The sequence below is a fragment of the Beauveria bassiana genome, assembly GCF_000280675.1.
Source record: "Beauveria bassiana ARSEF 2860 unplaced genomic scaffold BBA_S00004, whole genome shotgun sequence".
In the NCBI taxonomy this organism is placed as follows: domain Eukaryota; kingdom Fungi; phylum Ascomycota; class Sordariomycetes; order Hypocreales; family Cordycipitaceae; genus Beauveria; species Beauveria bassiana.
In genome coordinates this window covers 492,840-511,890 of record NW_007930839.1, presented here as the reverse complement: position 1 = coordinate 511,890, position 19,051 = coordinate 492,840, and the positions used below count along the sequence as shown (strand labels likewise).

General features: G+C 53.2%; 5 protein-coding genes across 5 annotated transcripts; 2 read left to right on the top strand and 3 right to left on the bottom strand.

Moving 5' to 3' along the window:
* Positions 1–1,726: 1,726 nt before the first annotated feature.
* On the bottom strand, positions 1,727–2,461 carry BBA_01948 (uncharacterized protein; the record flags this gene model as incomplete). Its single annotated transcript, XM_008597045.1, has 1 exon — positions 1,727–2,461. One exon carries the CDS (start codon positions 2,459–2,461, stop codon positions 1,727–1,729), a length of 735 nt encoding a protein of 244 aa, XP_008595267.1.
* A 4,300-nt stretch (positions 2,462–6,761) lies between these two features.
* On the top strand, positions 6,762–10,682 carry BBA_01947 (carbamoyl-phosphate synthase arginine-specific large chain; the record flags this gene model as incomplete). Its single annotated transcript, XM_008597044.1, has 4 exons — positions 6,762–7,104; positions 7,149–8,848; positions 9,130–10,506; positions 10,575–10,682. The coding sequence occupies 4 exons, from the start codon at positions 6,762–6,764 to the stop codon at positions 10,680–10,682; spliced, it is 3,528 nt and encodes a 1,175-aa protein (XP_008595266.1).
* A 707-nt stretch (positions 10,683–11,389) lies between these two features.
* Positions 11,390–13,521, bottom strand: BBA_01946 (NPL4 family protein; the record flags this gene model as incomplete). The annotated part of the gene is made up of 4 exons (XM_008597043.1): positions 11,390–11,716; positions 11,766–13,218; positions 13,267–13,391; positions 13,438–13,521. 4 exons carry the CDS (start codon positions 13,519–13,521, stop codon positions 11,390–11,392), a joined length of 1,989 nt encoding a protein of 662 aa, XP_008595265.1.
* A 1,140-nt stretch (positions 13,522–14,661) lies between these two features.
* On the top strand, positions 14,662–15,648 carry BBA_01945 (endoplasmic reticulum translocation complex chain SEC66; the record flags this gene model as incomplete). Its single annotated transcript, XM_008597042.1, has 3 exons — positions 14,662–14,767; positions 14,862–15,160; positions 15,412–15,648. 3 exons carry the CDS (start codon positions 14,662–14,664, stop codon positions 15,646–15,648), a joined length of 642 nt encoding a protein of 213 aa, XP_008595264.1.
* An 843-nt stretch (positions 15,649–16,491) lies between these two features.
* BBA_01944 (beta-xylosidase) lies at positions 16,492–17,214 on the bottom strand (the record flags this gene model as incomplete). The annotated part of the gene is made up of 1 exon (XM_008597041.1): positions 16,492–17,214. One exon carries the CDS (start codon positions 17,212–17,214, stop codon positions 16,492–16,494), a length of 723 nt encoding a protein of 240 aa, XP_008595263.1.
* Between the last annotated feature and the right edge of the window lie 1,837 nt (positions 17,215–19,051).

Sequence of the window (19,051 nt, the reverse complement as noted above, 5' to 3'; positions counted from 1 at the left end):
GCGCCGCCCATTGTCCGCTGGGGAAAACAAACGTGAGGCCAGAAGAAACAATGGTATTCGATTCAGAGAGCGACTCGTTGATGTATCCAACTTCATCTCATGAGATAAGCTATGCATCTTGTCGATTGGTGGGCCTGTCCTGTCACAGCTCCGCCGATCTGCGCAATGGAGATCAGACCTCAACTTGTCTCCTGCATCGCGGCCAAACCGCCGCCCGATTCACAGCCCTGATCCAGTTCACGACTTCTGCTTTTCGCCATCATCGGAAACGATACATGCGATGCCGCCCTTGAATAGCCATCGTTGACGGGTGCAGGTACCCGCAGCCCAGCTGGGGACGCTGCGGAGTGAACAAGATGTGGGCGCCAAAATTCAGACTTGCTGCCTGACCTGTCGGTGTCATGCCCGGGCCGGTGGGCCAAGATCCCGTCGGGTTTCCTCCTAGCTCACACAGTATCCTCCGTGCGCTGATCTCGAATATAGCTTCTCGAGTCAAGTGCGACAAGAAAAGACTTGCTCTGCTGGCACTCACCCGACTTGCCACAGATGATGCCGCAGCCTTGCCGATTCCCTCAAGACTCTGCCACAATATCGAGCCAAGAAGTTTGAGGCCTGATCGAATGATGCCATTTGAGCAAGGAATGGCTCTGCTGGTGCCCTGTGTGGCCGTTTATTGGCTCGTTGTGAATGATATCGGCATCAGCGATAGGTTGAGGAGAGGAGGCATGGAGATGCAAGTTCGATACATACTTGCTAGTCTGTTTGCGCAGCCATGAAACTCCCGGATACAGCCCTTGATTTTGCGTGCGCAATGGACCCTGCCGTTGATCCTTGTACACCATGTCGTCTTTGGCAGTCGCCGTCTGGGTCGAATATCGCTGGCAACTGGCAACAGTCCGAAGCTCCGTGGAGCACCAAGTCTCCCGATATCTTTGGCAGAAGCCGATGCGAAGCCGGCTTATATCAAAAGGCCCTGGCGCTTGATTGCCGCAGCCAAAGAGAATGAAAGCAAGCTTAGGACAATTGCGATGCCAGCCGATAGAGACCTTTTTTGATCAGCACTGCCGGGGCACCCAACGCGCAAGGTTGGGCATTTGAGCCAAGTTTCGGGGCTGCGAGAGTGTCAGATGCGCTTTCTGAGATATGCAGGACACATTTGATAGACGGATACAAACTTGGTTTTCTTGCTGTTGGCGTTGTCAGGACTGAGATTGGGCGCGACTACAGCCAGACAAGCATATCAGCACGTCCTCCAGACGCCCGACTGACTATATGCTAGTCCAGGATCGCACCACCACCACCACCTCCACCACATTGAACCACGGACTTGTCGGCTTTTTATTCTTCAGTATTCTTCAGATGTAAGCAGTGATTTGGTCAAGTAAAACATTGCTCAATTTGTGCTATAATTATCCTCATTAATCCGATCAATGACAGTACTCGCCTGGTACGTTGGCCGACGGCGACCAAGTACCAGCGTTCCAGCCAAACCAATTTCTTGATACCCTCAACGTCGATGAAGCCCAACTCTTTTGCGGTGGCAGAGCCGCGCTGTCGGAATGGTAGGACGACCGGCTTTCCCGCAACAAGTATTCCTATCCTGATGTCGTCGGCCCAGATGGCTCTTCGCAACGTGACGAGTAACTGTTGTGTAAAGAAAGAAAGCTATCTAATCCATCAAATACCAAGCCTGTGCAAGATCAACTCCCACATTCCGTTCATTTTCCTACTGCTGCTGCTTTGGGGGGAGGCCGAGCATGGCGGAAATGACATTCGCCGTCTGGGGCACTTTATTGTCCCTGTCGCCCCAAAGCCCGACGTGGCCGTTGCCGACCCGGGCCATGGCGCCGACGCCACATTTCGCCTTGTTATAGTTGGGGTCATCAATGCTGTAGAGAACGTGGTCAGGATTCTCGACGACCACCACGAGTGGCTGGAACGGATCGATTATTCCGGGCAACTGGGCCTGGAGATTGAGGCTGTCATTGGTATAGACCTCGGCATTGCGGTTGAGGATGCCATTGACTTTTTTATCAATGCTGCCCTCGTATTTTCCAACCCGGCCGTCGGGAGGGTTGTAGGCGATAGGTTTGTCAGAGGACCAGCCGGTGTTGAAACCCTTCTCCCCAAAGACCTTCACGATGTCCCAAGGAGGGGTGAGAGCCGCGAAGTTGCCGCCATAGACGACGTTGCCGCCCTCCTCCGCGTATTGCTTGAGAATGGACGTCTGAGAGATCAATTCCTCAGAATCAACAGAGCTGTTCCAGGGCCGGGCTAGCACCAAAACGCCCAAAGGCTTTTGCTTCTGCAGAATGCTGCCGACATCATCAGATAACACAGTTTCTATGAGCTGGGCGCGCTCCTGAATCGTCTCTCTGACCGACATCCACACATCTCTAATGTGACTAAAGCCCTGGGGATCCTCTTCGCTGGAGCCAATCTGAATGATTTTGCGAGACATGATAGCGAAGGTGAATGAAGTGTCGTTTATGGTGTTAGTGTCGTTGAAGTAGACGGTTGTAAACCGTTGCAGTTGTGTATAAGTAGATGAAGGTGAATTCTCTGACAGATCAGATGAAAGCGATGTCGGTGAAAGCGAGTTTATATTGTATGCTGAAGCTGGTGAAGATTTCTTTCTGCATTTGAGGGCTCAACGGTTGGTTTATATAGATGAAAAGCACAAGACTGAGAATACCAGCTGACAGCGGAGTGTTGCACCGCTCATCCACGGTCGCTGCAGTGTCCCCCAAGAAGCTGAAAATGGCGTCTCAGCAAGGACCAAAACAACTCTCAAGAGCAAATTTGCCTCCATCACAGACGGCCGTGAATTGCAGTATCCGATGGGGCGTGTGTGTGTGGTGTAGATGCTGGCAATGCGTAGGGGGCCAAAATCCGTGTCTGCCTGGGAGGCTGGCCCCAAAAATAGGATGGCACATACAGCTCTGGCCTCCTTTTCGGGGGCCCAAAGACTGATAAAATAGTCTAGGTGCGCTGCTGTGTAGCGTCGGCCCAAGGCGACGTGCAGACATGACCCTTACCCGACAACGTACAAGAGAGCTGACTCTTAGTTCGGATGATGAGACAAATCGGAATCGGGACCGATATGGACACATGGGAGTGCATTGGGGGCCAAGCTGGCCAGCAGTTGTCGCCTGTCAAGTATGCAACAAGTTGCAAGGGACCAAGAATGGAAAACACATGGGCGTGTTACATGTCATGGGCTGTCTCAGTTCAAAAAATCTTTACTGGTGCCAAGCATTTACCAGGTAACACAGGGCTGTATGCAGGGCGGTATAATACGTCTACGTCATGGCGCATAGCCAGGCGTTTGCCGCTTTTTACCCGGGTTTAACAATTGAAGCAGACTTGCGATAATACATGTTGACAATTTCGGGCAAGGTTCGACTGGGGGTCGTTTATTAAGTTGAAGTTGAGCGGAGTCGAAGATGAGAGAGCCTCGGAGGTTGAGCATGTATGCGTTGGTTGGGAGTTGAGTCTGCAACGGCTGTTGGTCGCTTGTGTTACAAGGTGGCCTTGAGTGAGTGGCGGTGCTTCTAGATGAGAAACCAGAACTCATGATCCTGAGAGTTAAGGCATCTCTTGTGACTACACCCCCCCCCTGGCCTGTCGAATGTTGACCGGTGAAGACATGCATCAGAAGTTAAGCTCCTGTCGCCACTGGTGGCAGCCTGCCAGAGCTACCCAGTTGATCACGACGAGATTGCATGGGGGGCCGAAAAAACACTCCGTCAGACAGCACCCTTGTTTCGAAGGCAATATCCGGCACTCACTTCTGATGATTTATTTTCAGAGGCGCAGCTTATACGAGATATTACCATGTAAGTTGCGCACCGACAGTGAGCATACGTATACCTACGCAAGAAGGGGGGTGTTATCTCACAGGGCACCGGAGAAGATTCTCCTATTCCAGGGATATAGGCCATTTCACAAGGTAAGATCTATTTTCACACATGTTTCACAGGCCCTGGGATATATGAGGTGAGGGTATTGATAGAGTTCTTGTCATGGCCCATGCATCCGTTGATGAGAAGATTTGCCACGGGAGCCTCTGAAAAATCACGCCTACACACCCAAGCTCATGTACCACGAAAAAGAAGTCCCGCAGTGTGAGTCAGGAATACGGTGGACTGCGTGACCTTTGAAGACAGCCCGGCAGGCATTCGCACTGGCAAGACCTGCGGGCTGTGGGTTGCAAAATCGTGATCCTGGCTACCAGTCACATTGCTGAGCAGATTACAGAGGTAGGTTCAGGTTGGGTTAGCAAGGACTCCCGACCTGCTGCATTAATTTAGCATCAGGAACTGGGTAGTGCTAGCGCCAGGGCTCTCAGATTACGCGCCTGGCCATGCAACTGGGCGGTAAGCGTGCGGCTTACATATATAAAACACCCTCCGCAGAATTCAGATGTTTAGACAAGTTTAGACAAGTGAAAATAATGTTTTACGTTCGCGGTTAAACAAGCGGAGCGAAGTGTAGCAAGCAGGAATGTAAGCCCGTCATCACGCTACTATGCCTATTAGTTCTAGACGGTGAGATATATATCGCCACTAGCAGCCTTAATATACCATTCCATTTTAATTAGATAACTGCCTAAAGCCATAAGGGTTTTTGGGGAGCTCGTGCGCATAGACGACATGTCGGATGCTTCTAAAGGCCAGTTCGTAGACGCCTCGTCATCCCAGGTATGGCGGTCTACCATGGCGGCACTGGACCAGCGCGAAATTCAAAATTAAGCATAAAGGTAGCTAAAGCGGCGCTGGGATACAGTCGGAAAAATGAATCCATACATGACGGATGTGATAGTCTCAGCGCCGCCTGGTGGCAGCGACTCCAATGTTGCCAGCGCATCCTAGTCCTGAACTTGGACAAATACAGATGATAGGTCCCGACTGAGCTGCCTGTGATACCTTGATGCTTGCGATGAATACTGTTACTTGAAATTACTTGCGCGACAAGATAGACAAAGTTGGGACAATGGCTGTATATATCTCGTTGTAGCCGAAATTGAGCGAATCATTGGACCGCATTCTCGGTCATGGTGTGAGATGTCATGACGGGGTGCAATCGTCGACGCAGAAACTTGGGCATGTATCAATCCCTTTATTGATGTGTAAAATGGGTAAGCCAGGCAACACAGATTAACACACTTACAAGAGGGAAAATTGAGTCAGGATCTAGTAGTAATGTCATTTCTGTGTCCGTAACGTACTTGATAAACGCGCTGGAGAGGTCGACACGCCCGCATGCTGGGACAGTGTGTAGCGTATTTTGCCACGTTCGGCTTCAGTAATGCAATGCTTGGTTTTCTTGATAAAAACGAAACAGATATAGTAGACTGGTATATATATTATAAAACCCCCACCTTGAAAAATGACAGAAAAATTCACGTCGACAATTGAATACATTTTGGGTTGACGGGGATCTACGTTGCGGAAGCGACCGGTGCTGTAGGTACCCCTATTCTTATAGCCACCACCTGGTGACTCTAACTTCTTGAAAATCCGGGTGAGGGTATATATAGAGCCATTGTGATGGTTCAAGCATATGTGTTGATAGGAATATCCGCCGCAGGTGCTTGGAGAAGAAAGACACGTCTCGACTGCAAGGGTGCTGGGTGCCTGGATGTTGAGGCGCCAGCAATTATGTCAATGAGCAATTCAGCGTGCAGAAGCAATCTGTATGCTGATGGATAGCACCGGCATCAGCGTGCTTGAAAAAGTCTTGTTGGGCAAAAAAAGAAACAAAAAAGATAGAAAAAAAAAACAAAACAAAACTAGGGTTCTTTTATTTCTGGACCCCGATCAATGCATCATGACTGTGGAGGCACCACGCACCTCTGCCGAAGCAGCCCGATGATCTGCGTTAGCGGTGAGCGTGTTCCTGACGATGGGACGGGCACGTGAGCCAAGCTGGCAGAAAAAAGTATGGCTGAAAGAGAAAAGAAAAGAGAAACATGAAAAAGAAAAAAAAAGGAAGGAAAGAGAAAGAGAAAGAGCAAAAAAAGGGGTGGCTTGCAGGAACAATTGTCAATTACCTAGGGCCAAATTGCAATATACGGATATAATTATGAGCATCAATACGACTCGGGCCATGAGGCAATTAATGCGGCATGTAATGACAACCCGTCGTGCATAACTGGTTCAGTTGGGCGTGATGCTGCAGCTCCGGCGTCGTTTAGCAAATGAAAGAAGAAGGAAGCGCAGGCCGCTCTCATTATTTAGTGCTCACGTTTTCTATCTAATCAAAGCCGATCAAAGTTTGATAAAATATTCGTACAGATTACGAATACAGCGCACTCAACGACCGGCATCGCTCCCCCGTCTGTGCCAGCCGTCTTGTATCTTATCTGTGACTCGTCCTGATAGCTCGTTCGCTCCTGCTCTTCCAACTCTTGTTCCTCGTTCCCCTCCGCTCACCGGACCTTTTTATCTGCATCTCACTCACACAACATCTCCACACCAATCCCCACACCCAATTTTCCCCCCATTTTCTTTACCTGCTGGCCCGCTCACCAGCGAGTCACAGCTCTCTCAACCTTTTAGGCCCGCTAACCAATAACTAACGTGATCGCCTTACCCGTCCATCCACTACCTCTATTTTTTTTCTTGAACTTTTTTTTTTATTCGTGCCTTTTTCCACCCTCCCATTGCGCAACCACCAAACTTCCAGAGGGCCTTTTCGACGCTACACAGGCTTGTGCTTGTCGCCTTGGAATAGCCTCTGCGCTCGCGACCGCTGCAATGCCTCTCCCTGTCCCCATGGCCGCCCTGGCTGGTCGAGCGCCGGCTCTGCTCCGACACGGACGCAGAATTCCCCAGACGCTCGCCGCGCGCTCCTTTTCCTCGGCTGCCGTTGTCGGCGCCTCTGCCAGGCACTCAATTCGCCTCCAGCAGGCCAAGCGATGTACCCCGACCGCCGCCCTCCGCTGCTACAGCGCCAGCAGCTCCCAGGAAGGCCCAAACCCCAAGGCCTACCTCGAGAGCGGCGTCATCAAGCCCAAGCAGACGGTTGATGTGAAAAAGGTCCTCGTCATTGGCAGCGGTGGTCTTGCCATTGGTCAGGCCGGTGAATTCGATTACTCTGGTGCGTCGCCGTCAAACTCTTCCAACTTGATTGAAATCTTCTAGCTAACCCCTTCACCCCAGGTTCGCAAGCTCTCAAGGCTCTGAAAGAGGCCGGTGTAGCTTCCGTGCTCATCAACCCCAATATTGCTACGATTCAGACCAACCACTCCCTCGCCGATGAGGTCTACTACCTGCCAGTCACCCCCGAATACGTCTCCTATGTCATTGAGCGCGAGAAGCCCGACGGCATCTTCCTCTCCTTTGGCGGACAGACCGCCCTCAACCTCGGTGTCCAGATGGAGCGTCTCGGCCTCTTTGAAAAGTACGGTGTCAAGGTTCTCGGCACCAGCGTTCACACTCTAGAGCTCTCTGAAGATCGCGACCTCTTCGCCAAGGCCCTCGAGGAGATCAATATTCCCATCGCAAAGTCCATTGCCGTCGGCACCATCGACGAGGCTCTCGACGCTGCCGACAAGATTGGCTACCCCATCATTGTCCGCGCCGCCTACGCCCTCGGCGGTCTCGGCTCCGGCTTCGCCAACAACAAGGAGGAGCTGCGCAACATGGCCGCCCGCTCCCTCACCCTCTCGCCTCAGATCCTCGTCGAAAAGTCGCTCAAAGGCTGGAAGGAGGTCGAGTACGAAGTCGTCCGCGACGCCAACAACAACTGTATCACCGTCTGCAACATGGAAAACTTTGACCCCCTTGGAATCCACACCGGCGACTCCATCGTCGTCGCCCCCAGCCAGACGTTGAGCGACGAAGAGTACCACATGCTCCGCTCCGCCGCCATCAAGATTGTCCGCCACCTCGGCGTCGTCGGCGAGTGCAACGTCCAGTACGCCCTGCAGCCCGACGGCCTCGACTATCGCGTCATCGAGGTCAACGCCCGTCTCTCCCGCTCCTCGGCCCTCGCTTCAAAGGCCACCGGCTACCCGCTCGCCTACACCGCCGCCAAAATCGGTCTCGGCCACACCCTGCCCGAGCTGCCCAACGCCGTCACCAAGACCACCACTGCCAACTTTGAGCCTTCTCTCGATTACATTGTCACCAAGATTCCTCGCTGGGATCTCTCCAAGTTCCAGCACGTCAAGCGCGACATTGGCAGCGCCATGAAGTCGGTCGGCGAGGTCATGGCCATTGGCCGTACCTTTGAAGAGTCCTTCCAAAAGGCCATCCGCCAGGTCGATCCCCGCTTCGTGGGCTTCCAGGGCGACAAGTTTGACGACCTCGACTTTGAGCTGCAGAACCCCACCGACCGCCGCTGGCTCGCCGTCGGTCAGGCTATGATCCACGAAAACTACTCGGTCGACAAAGTCCACGACTTGACCAAGATTGACAAGTGGTTCCTCTACAAGCTGCAAAACATTGTCGACTGCACCCGCGAGCTTGAGGCTGCCGGCGGCCTCCAGGCCCTGCAAAAGGACCAGGTGCTCAAGGCCAAGAAGATGGGCTTCTCTGATCGTCAAATCGCCAACGCTGTCAAGAGCACCGAGGACGAGGTCCGCGCGTACCGTCTTGGCTTCGGTATCCGACCCTGGGTCAAGAGAATCGACACGCTCGCCGCTGAATTCCCCGCCAATACCAACTATCTCTACACCACGTACAACGGCTCTTCGCACGATGTCACTTTTGATGACAATGGTACCGTCATTCTCGGCTCTGGTGTTTACCGTATCGGTAGCTCCGTCGAGTTTGATTGGTGTGCCGTCAGCGCCACTCAGGCTCTCCGCGACATGGGCGAAAAGACGATCATGATCAACGTAAGTACCCAAGAGACAATTCTTTATTCTGGTTGTGGACGGCTCGCTTCCGTCCCCCTTAGAACTTCTTTCGTCCTTTCTTCATCCTTTCTTCATTTTGTGAATTACCCTTTTTGTTGAAGCTCGGGCCTGCCCCACAGCTGTCACCCGTCAGTCCCGCTTTTGACGAGCAACCACTTACACCGTGATGACCTCGAAACCACTTCAAATCGACCCATGCATGCCCCAATCTATCTTGATTTGCAGCCAAGACTTGCACATTTGTACTAACACGACTCTAGTACAACCCGGAGACTTACAGCACCGATTTCGACACCGCCGACAAGCTCTACTTCGAGGAACTCAGCTATGAGCGTGTCATGGACATTTACGAGCTCGAGGCTGCCAAGGGCGTCGTTGTATCCGTTGGCGGCCAGCTTCCCCAGAACATTGCTCTGCGCCTACAGGAGACTGGTGGGGCCAAGGTGCTCGGCACCGACCCCAAGGACATCGACAAGGCCGAGGACCGTCAAAAGTTTTCCGAGATTCTCGACAGCATCGGCGTCGACCAGCCGGCCTGGAAGGAGCTCACGTCGGTCCAGGACGCCGAGGCATTTGCCCGCGAGGTTGGCTACCCTGTGCTCGTGCGCCCCAGCTACGTCCTCTCGGGCGCCGCCATGACCGTCATCCGCAGCCAGGAGGACCTCAAGGACAAGCTCGAGGCGGCTAGCAACGTGTCGCCTGACCACCCCGTCGTCATCACCAAGTTCATCGAGGGCGCGCAGGAGATTGACGTCGACGGTGTCGCCTCCAACGGCGAGCTCGTCATCCACGCCGTCTCTGAGCACGTCGAGCAAGCTGGCGTCCACTCGGGCGACGCCACGCTTGTCTTGCCACCCGCCAACCTCGACGACAGCATCATGCAGCGCGTCAAAGATATCGCCCAAAAGGTCGCCAAGGCCTGGAAGATTACCGGTCCCTTCAACATGCAAATTATCAAGGCCGACAGCCCCGACGGCGGTGAGCCGCTTCTCAAGGTCATCGAGTGCAACCTCCGCGCGTCGCGCTCGTTCCCCTTTGTCTCCAAGGTGCTCGGCGTCAACTTCATCGAGGTGGCCACAAAGGCTCTCGCTGGCAAGAACGTGCCCGCCCCGACGGACCTTATGGCCGTCGAGCGCGACTACCTTGCCACCAAGGTGCCGCAGTTTTCCTGGACGCGCCTCGCAGGCGCCGACCCCTTCCTCGGCGTCGAAATGTCGTCGACGGGCGAGATTGCCTGCTTCGGCAAGACCCTCGTCGAGGCCTACTGGGCGTCGCTTCAGTCCACCATGAACTTCCGCATGCCCGAGCCCGGTGAGGGCTTGCTGTTTGGCGGCGAGGTGAGCGAAAAGTGGCTGACGACCATCGTCGACTACCTCGCGCCGCTTGGCTACAAGCTCTACGCCGCCGGCGACGACGTCAAGCAGCTGCTCGAGCGCGAGTGCAAGGGCAACGTCACCGTCGAGGTCATTGAGTTTCCCACCGACGACAAGCGTGCCCTTCGCGAGGTGTTTAAGAAGTACGACATTCGCGGCGTCTTTAACCTGGCGCTCGCCCGCGGCAAGACGACCCAGGACGTCGACTACGTGATGCGCCGCAACGCCGTCGACTTTGGCGTCCCTCTGTTCATGGAGCCCAAGGTACGTTGCACCCCACATACAAAGTATACGCCGTTTCTTTATTTCATACTAACCCGACTCGTCTCTAGACTGCTATGCTCTTTGCCCAGTGCATGAGCGAGAAGCTGCCCCGCTCCGAGGGCATCCCCTCTGAGGTCCGTCGCTGGTCCGAGTTTATCGGAGGCAAGCCTTTGTAAATGAGCACTGCCATTTACACAAAAAACAAAAGGAAGTTGTGATTTGGGGAAGAAAAAGGATTGGGGGCGAGGAGAGGACTGCATTTCCCTTGCAGAGAGTTGAGTATTTGCGAAATGTTTGTTTTTTTATTGGTCTGGTAATGGCCAGTAGGGCCGTTTTGAGTAGTTGGACGGGATTTGGAATGTGTTTGGAAAGATGACGGGACGTTGGAACACAGCAATATTCTGGCGTACAAGCTATTTTCTGCAGTTTGAAAGAAAAAAAGTCAACTTTTCTATGCAGCCTCCGATTGTGATACAACGCTCTCTTCCGCTGCATTTGTAGCAGTTCTTTTCCGCGAGTCTCGTCCATCACATTCTCCTTCGTTTTTTCTTTCCAGAGTCATCCGCACGGAGCTATTCTCATACTTCATTGCCTTCCTTAGCCTTCCACACGGCCAACGGAACAGGCACTATACCAAAACAAGGCAGTGTAATGTGTGAAAGTGCTGAATAAGACCACGCATGCAATACAGTCACATTTCCAGTTCAAAGACTTGCCAAATTTGCCAAAAATTCTGTATTAGGAAGCTAATTGCGCTCCTACTCATAATGACTGGTCCTCTACCAAACGCCATCCTTGTCCCTGCAGCACAAAGCGACTCTGACATCCATCTTGCCGTCCATCCTGCACATAAACCAACTTCAACACCAGCATCCCAAGTACATTACCGCGGTCGCGACCGACTGCTCCCGGTCCGGCGCTCGTTTAGCCTAAAGGCAGCCATCCGTTTAGTCAAGGGCTCATCCGGGTCGCGGGGCATGGATTGGTGCAGGGAGGATGAGGAGGTGGAGGATGAAGATGGAGAGGGCGTCGACAGCGACGAGACGTCTGCGGCTGCGGCAAAGCCTTCGTCGCGTCGGCGCTTGGGGATTCGCTCACCGGTCGATTGGAGAATGGCGCGCAGCGTCTGCCATCCTTCTGTGGAGCGCAGCTGGAACGAGTCGGCGAGGTCGTGCTGGCTGGCCACCTTGCAGAGCAGAGCTTCTTCGTCCTGGGCGTGTCAGCAAGCGCATATTTGTCGGGTTTTCTAGAACGCCTACCTTGGACATGGTGCCCATTTGATGAAGGAAGCACAGTAGATGAAAGTTGGATACCTCTTGGCAGTTGTCGCTCGGCTTCTGGCCTGGCTTCATACCAAGCGCCTTGGCTACGGCAGTATGCTCTTGGCTCTCGCCAATATATTCGCGGTTTTCAATAGGAAAGTCTGTCTGCGTAAATGTCGGTTTTGGGTCGGCGGGGAAGCCGTGTGTCAGAGTCACAAAAAGATATTCAACCGGGAATGCGGGCTTGGCATTTTCTTGCACGTTGGCCCCGTATTCATTGATTTTGCGGAAGAAGACTTCGGGAATGTATCGCGTACGACTTGTCGAGCCATCGTCCTCCTCTTCGCTGCGCACCAGCATCTGTGTAGGGTCGGCAGACGGCTCAATAATGTCGGCGCGTACCATCTCGACAGCATCGTTGGAAGCCTGATATGCCGAAATGGCAATCTCGCCGTCTTCATTGCCCGAAACGATGCAGGTAACAAAGCTTGAGCCAAACCTGCCAGTATCGCTCCATTTCGTCGCCTTGGGATACTGCGCTTGTAGGCGTGCGGCAAAGCACGTCTCCAGAGAGCTGAGAAAGTATGAGTCCGCATGTCGCTTGCAGACCACAGAGCCGTTACCTTGTCCAGCATCAAGCAGATCGGTCCAAATGACGCCCACGGGTTCCAAACCACACAGCTTTGCGATGTGGTCAATGTCTTTTTGATTCTCCCAGGCATTGAGTGTCACGCCGTCCATCTCGTCGACCTGCGGCGGCTCGTAGATGGCTTCCACAACAGCCTTGGTTCCAAGGGGCACCTCAGTATACTCTGCATATCGTCCGTATAGATATCCCAGTCGCTGCGAGCCCGTCTTGCGCCAAGCGTCGATGAAGCTGTCGATAATGGCCGGGCTCGAAAACTCAACGTGGTCAACCATACGGAATGGCTGTGGATTCAGTGTGATGGCGCTGGGCTGACATTTTGTGCATACGCCCTCAGGCCACTGTGGATGACCCGAAGGACAGTCACGTCGGACTCTGTAATAGGGCTCGACCAGCGGCGGAATATAGGAGCTGCCGAGCTCGGGCTTGTTTGTGGCAGAGTTGATTTTGCGCAGATAGGAGTGGAAAGAGGGGTATTTGATCTTCTTCTCGGCGAGATAGGTTGCGTTGAAGGGGTCGAGAGGCTGGCAGTGGTCGCACATGCCCTTGGGACCGTGGCGACACATCTTGTCGCGGCCGCGGGGAATCTTGCCGTCCTTGCGGTCGAGGCGGTCGTCGAGGGGGGATTGCTTGACAACCTCCCAGGGTCGGGCTATTCTCTCGATTTTGTTGTCGACGGGAAAATCTTCGCCAGGCATCACGGGCTTGCCGTTGAGCTTGCCCGAATTGACGGGTGCGCTGCCGTTGGAGCTGTTTGCGTCATCGCTCTTCTTCTGATACGTGATGAAGATGAGGTCGCCGTGCCTTGGCAAATCAGTTAGCTGTTGATATAGCACGTAGGCTTGTACATACGAGAGACCAATCTGGCCAATCTTGAAATTGACAATGTCACCGAGGCGCTTGGCGTCGCCACCGGTGGGCGAGTTTGACATGCTGATGGTCTTGGGGTCGACCGTGGGCGGGAGATGTGAAAGCAGCTTGCAGAGTCAGTAATGGTACCGCAAGCTGATCAAAGGTGCCTACCTGCTGTCCCATCTCGCCAAACGTCGTCGTCGGCTCCACGGTCAGACGGGCCATGCCGTCGGGACCACGAACCCGTAGCAGCATGTTGCGAAGAGCTAGCTGTATGGCGGGGTAGAGGCGGATGCTCAGCCGTTTGGCTGGCGAAGCTCAGTGGACAGAATTCGGTTGGGTGATGGAAGGCGTGTCAGAGACCGGATGCAGGGCCGTAGTTGAGAGTAATTCGTGTGTTGTGTATGTGTGAAGATGTGAGATGCTGAATGATGCAGGCGGCGACTTGATCGGTGGCGTCGGAGCTTTGGCGGAGCACTAGCCACAGTGATTGGTAACTCGCAGCAGTGGCGGTAGCAAGCGATGTTTGTGAAACAGAACTGATGGAGAAGATGGAATTCACAAATCCTCAATGGTCCAAATGCGTATGTTTCAACAACTTTGCATTGTAATTATATCAATTAAGAGGCCGTCGCTTTTTTGTGCGGATATCGAAGTCCATGGAACAGCAGCGTCATTGCAGTGGTGCCTGGCACTGGGTAAGTGACGTTGGCGCCAACACATTAGTAGCACGAAGCGGTCACTCATGCGTTATCACATGTGCACGTTTGGTCAATTTAATGACGGGTTATTTTCCACTAACTACTTCATGCTAGTGGTTTTGGTAGTCATGGTATTCTCATTCATCAGGTTGTATTTTCTGCATGTTCTACGGACTACATCTATCTACATTACAAATCAGTTTTCTGCAAGCACAGACTGGTCATTTCTGGATAGAGAAAGAATACGGTCGCATAGGCTTATTAAAAAATCCAAACACCCTTTATTCATCATTTCACCCCCCTCTCATGTCCAGGCGCATTAGGAGACTTATCGTCGTCTCATAGTTCAGTGCTGCAAGGAGAAATATTAGCCCGCAAAGTCTATTGCCAGTAAATATTCGGACCCACCCTATTACCCCAAAGTGGCCACAGGCTATGATTATCTGTCCAGAACAGAGTCAAGACCCTTGATGAGCCAGCCTGCCGTCACTCGATTTCCACATCGCAACGACGTAAACTCTACCGCCTGCCGCTCTTTTTCTCTCACACCGGCGACAATCTCTCTGCACCGCGCAGCCAGATAGCCAATCCCGTCTCGACGCGCCTCGACCGCCGATTCCTCCTGTCCTCCTCCATCAAAATCGCATAAATCACAAACACACCACCAAGCAATCACCACACATACGGCCCCAGCATGTTCAGCATTGACTTGAAGGGGCTCGCGCTGCCCTTTGCGTACCTCATCGTCCTGAGCGGCGCTCTCATGACCTTTTCCACCATCTACCGCAAGCGCAAAGCCGGTACGTTGCTGCTCATTCCCTCCCCCCAAACCTCTGTCCAAGCCCACTACATGAGTTCGACATGTCCATGCTGACACTGCGATGAACATCACAGCGGAGAGCGCAAACCTCGCCCCTTGGTTCGGCCCCAACCTCCAGCGCAACGTCTACATGTCCCTCCTCCACATGGAACCACAAGAGGGACAACAAGGCCCCGCCGTGCCCGACAGCGTGCTCAAGGCTGCGCTGTTACGCCGCGCCGTCGAGGACATTCAACGTCTCATCCAGATCAAGACGGCCAAGCAGGCTTGCAGCGCGCTGTTGCAGCGCGGCAGCGTGGGTGACGATCTGTGGCAGCGTTTCCAGCGTGCGGAGCGTGAAATGGAGGAGGAGCTGCGTGATGTTGTCACAGAGGTAATTTCTTTCCTTTTTCCCCCCCCTTCCTCGCTTCGCTCGACCTAGGACATGGAAGCTACCTCGTTCTTGTTTCCTTATTTTCCTCGCTTCGCTCGACGTGGGCTGTGGTAGCTTCACGTTCTTATTGTTGCTTCTCCTCGCTTCGCTTGTCGCGAGAAAAACTGACTGTTCAACCCCCGCTCCCTCCAACACATGGCAATTACCAAACGCTTCTTTATCGCATCACCATACTAACGTATACCGCTTAGGCCAACGCCCTCGCCCCCAATTGGGGCCCCATCATCTTCCAATCCGCCCATGAAATCGCCAGCAACGCCAAGCTCCGCCAGAGCCTCGCCGACATTGACGCCCAGACCGCCTCCGAGAAGCAGTGGTGGGAGAAGCGCCGCGGCAACATCCAGTCCGCTTTTATCAAGGAGCTCGACAACGAGGCTGGCGCAGACCAACCCGTCGTCGTCAACCCACCAGCCAAGAGCAAAAATTAGAAGCGCACGCACAAGGCAGCAGCGCGGTCGACGGGCAAGGTTCGGAAAAGAGGGTTCTAAAGGGCGAAAGAGAGGGGGAGGGGGGGGAGGAGAGCCGTAAGCATTTACATAAACACAGAGATCAGAGATGGGAGTTTTGGGCGTCTAGTATATTGTGACTTTTTTTTCTTCCTTTATAATTTTTTTTTTTAATTTTCGAAAAAATGTCTTGGACTGTTTGGTGATAATGGATTAGGAAACACATAGTGGATGATACTCGTCACTCACCTATGCTGCATCATGCACAAGTCACCATCGGCATGTTTGCGTTGTGAGGGCCGTCATGTTTCCCGTTGCGTGACAAGGGCTGTGCGCAAAACGCTGCCCTACGCCCTGTTACTGAGCAAGTCCTGTGCCAGTGTACTTTGTCCATTTGCTCTCCTTTATTTCTCCTGTCCAAAGCCTCTCTTCTGTAAATGTGCTCATCACTCTTCCTTCACGGACAGTCACCAAAGCGCCCACGGGCTTCGACGTGTAGACAGGCAAACATATTGTGCTCATTTGTATAATATTTACTCTATATGCGTAAATCATCATATGCCTGAATGCTGACCACCAGCGCTTCTAAGACGAACAAGAAGAGGAAAGACATGCCAGAAATTGAACCAAAACAATAATCAAAACTCGCTAAATCAAGACAGAAAAACAGATTCCTCCCAGACACCTAGGATGCCCCTCCATGATCCGAGTGTTGACGGTGGCCGATAGACGCCAGATGTTGTGTTTGTACCATTCTTTAAAATAATGTACTGGAAACAAAGCTTGAAGAAAACGAAAGAGCAAAGACGTCAAATTCATGGAGAATCATTGACCCCAAGGACCTGGCATCGTCTTTCTCCTCAGGGCCTCCTCGTCTGCCGCCATCCTCGCCATCCTCGCCTCGAGCGCAATCTCCTCCTCGCTCTTGACGACTTTCGGCACACCGACCGCGGGGGCTACCATTTCGACGGGCGTCTCGCATCCGCGAAGTCCAATAAATCGGCCCATGCGGCGCCGCTTGCTCTCGAGTGAGGCGTCGGAACGCCAGCGTACGGGGCACGGGTACTGTGCGGCCCAGGGCGAGGGCGCGCGCGCGCCGGCCGGCACGGTCTGATGGTAAAAGGCAGCGAGGGCCTCGAGCTGCGCGTCGGTGAGTAGCCAGAACTGGAGGACGTTGCTGGGGAAGTCGGGGTGCACGGCGCCGGTGGTGAGCTGGACGAGGGGGCTCAGCGGTAGGGCCATTTGGCGGAGCTTGTGTGCGAGGGCAGGGTTTCGGACGAGGAGGGTACTCGCCGACTTGGCGGCGGCGGCGGCCGAGACAGAGCCAGAAAGGTGCCGGGACGAGGCCGAGGAGATGTGGCGACAGGATGTAGCGGCGCGGCGGCGCTGGCGGCGCAGGTGGATGGGGGATGTGGAGGAGCCGGACGAAGTCGACGTGGCGGAAGTGGTGGTTGTTGTGGTGGTTGATGATGTAGAGGAGGATGATGATGTAGAAGTGGGCGTGGAGGAAGACGCAGGATGCTGCGAGGAGAATTCGCGGCGCATCATAGTGGCGGTGATGTGATTTGGTGTTGATGGTGGGTTGTGTAAGTCAGCCTGGTGGCTGGGACCGGTGTGTGGCAGAAGAATACCAGAGAATGAGTTTCCAGCGAGGCAGGAAAAAGGAACAGTAATCAAGTTGGACAATGATGGGAAGACGTCGGGTTTTGAACGCAGACTCGAGTCTCGGAATCGCACAATGGGTTGCAAGTCGAGGGCTAGGCTTCCGATTGCGGGAGTGGAGAGGTTTGTCTTTGTGTCTGACAGTTGAAAACGGGGTGGTGGTAGCGGGTCGATTATATACACGCGAGCGTCTTGTATAGGTGTGGAAAAAAGTTTAAAAGTATCTCGACGCTTGTGGACGTCGTGCTGGATCGCAAGCTAATATTTTTGTCCAAGATTTTGAGTTGAGGAGAAAAAAAGCTTTGGCAACAAAGACAGATGCGTGCTGTAGTGGGCTGTGTCGGCAACAGAGCCTTGGAATGCAGTCCTTTGAGTGTACTGCCTCGGAAAGAATGAAAAAGATAAGAAGAGAAGAGAAGAGAAGAGGAACAACAAGAAGAAAATATGGCTTCTTTTTGTCAAATCCTTTTTTTCTAGTGGCTTTGAGCTGCCGAGTCGTGGGGAGTGAAAAAGGCGTGCAGAGGCGGACAAAGAAAATGCTGGCACCCGTTGCCGGTTTTAGGTGTTGATGGATGCCTGGTGAGGGAGAGCGTTTGCAGGCGTCGGACTGGTAAGCGGAGGCGTTGAGAGCAGAGAGACGCGATGTTATATGTATGCCAGGTGAGATGCAATCCAAAACAGCTTGTGTGAACCTCGAAAAATGGTTTTCTCTTCCAAACACGACAAACGAAACAATGCTCAATGCGGTTTGTTGCAAGGAGGCGGGGGTGATTCTGTTGCGGTGTGCCGAAACAAGAATAAGGTAGTTAGTGCAAACGAGAGATGTGTGAAGAATGGAAACCGCGGGGGAAGAAGTGCAAAGGGAAAAGGAAAGAGGGGAAAAAAAGAGGAGAGGGGTGAGAACGGGTTAAGAAGGTTTGGAAACAATTGTGTCTTGAGTACGGAGTAGCGTGAGAAACTGAAGAGAGAAAGAGAGACGGAGGAGGAGTAGGAGGGTAACGTGTAAAACAAGGTTCAAGCGCTGAATCAAAAAGCACGACGAGGCAAGGCGAACGTCTACCGTGGACCCTGTTCGTTGGGCTTGGGGAGGAGAGGCTTGGGAAGGGGAGGGGAGGGGAGGGGAGGGAGGTGTGAGGGGTGTGAAGATGAGCGTGTACAGAGTAAGAAGAAAAGACGAAGAAGAAGAGGAAGAAGATTCGGTTGCATATATCGCGAGAACAATGGAACCGGGGTTCTGCAAGAGGAGGGCGGAAGTGGATGAAAGGCTGGCTGGTTGCGTGGAGGCATGGGCCAGTAAAAGCCAGATGGAATAAAAAAAAAACCCCCCAGGTTGCAGGGCCATAGGCGAGAATAATAGGGTGGTAGAGGACTGACGAGGGGGACACCACGATGCCGCAAGCCCTGCATTATTCAGTTGTCAGTCCCCGTCAATTGTGATCCATACGCTAACTAAAGAGAGGCTAAAGAGAGTCTGTAGTATTTTTGATCCATCAGAAGCAGCCTAGCCTGTCGTCTACAGCTAACCTCGATGCGTGACTAGTTAGTTTACTATCAGAGCTGCTCGACGAGACATTTTGAGGGCTGCTGAATTGGCCGCGCGGGCTTGATGAAATACCTAGTGCCTATGTAGAGAGAGACCGAGGCCCGCCCCCTCATTCACCGCGTGGCCTAACAACTAACTAATTAGCGACTCGAGTTTGGCACTAGGTTTTTTTTTTTTTTT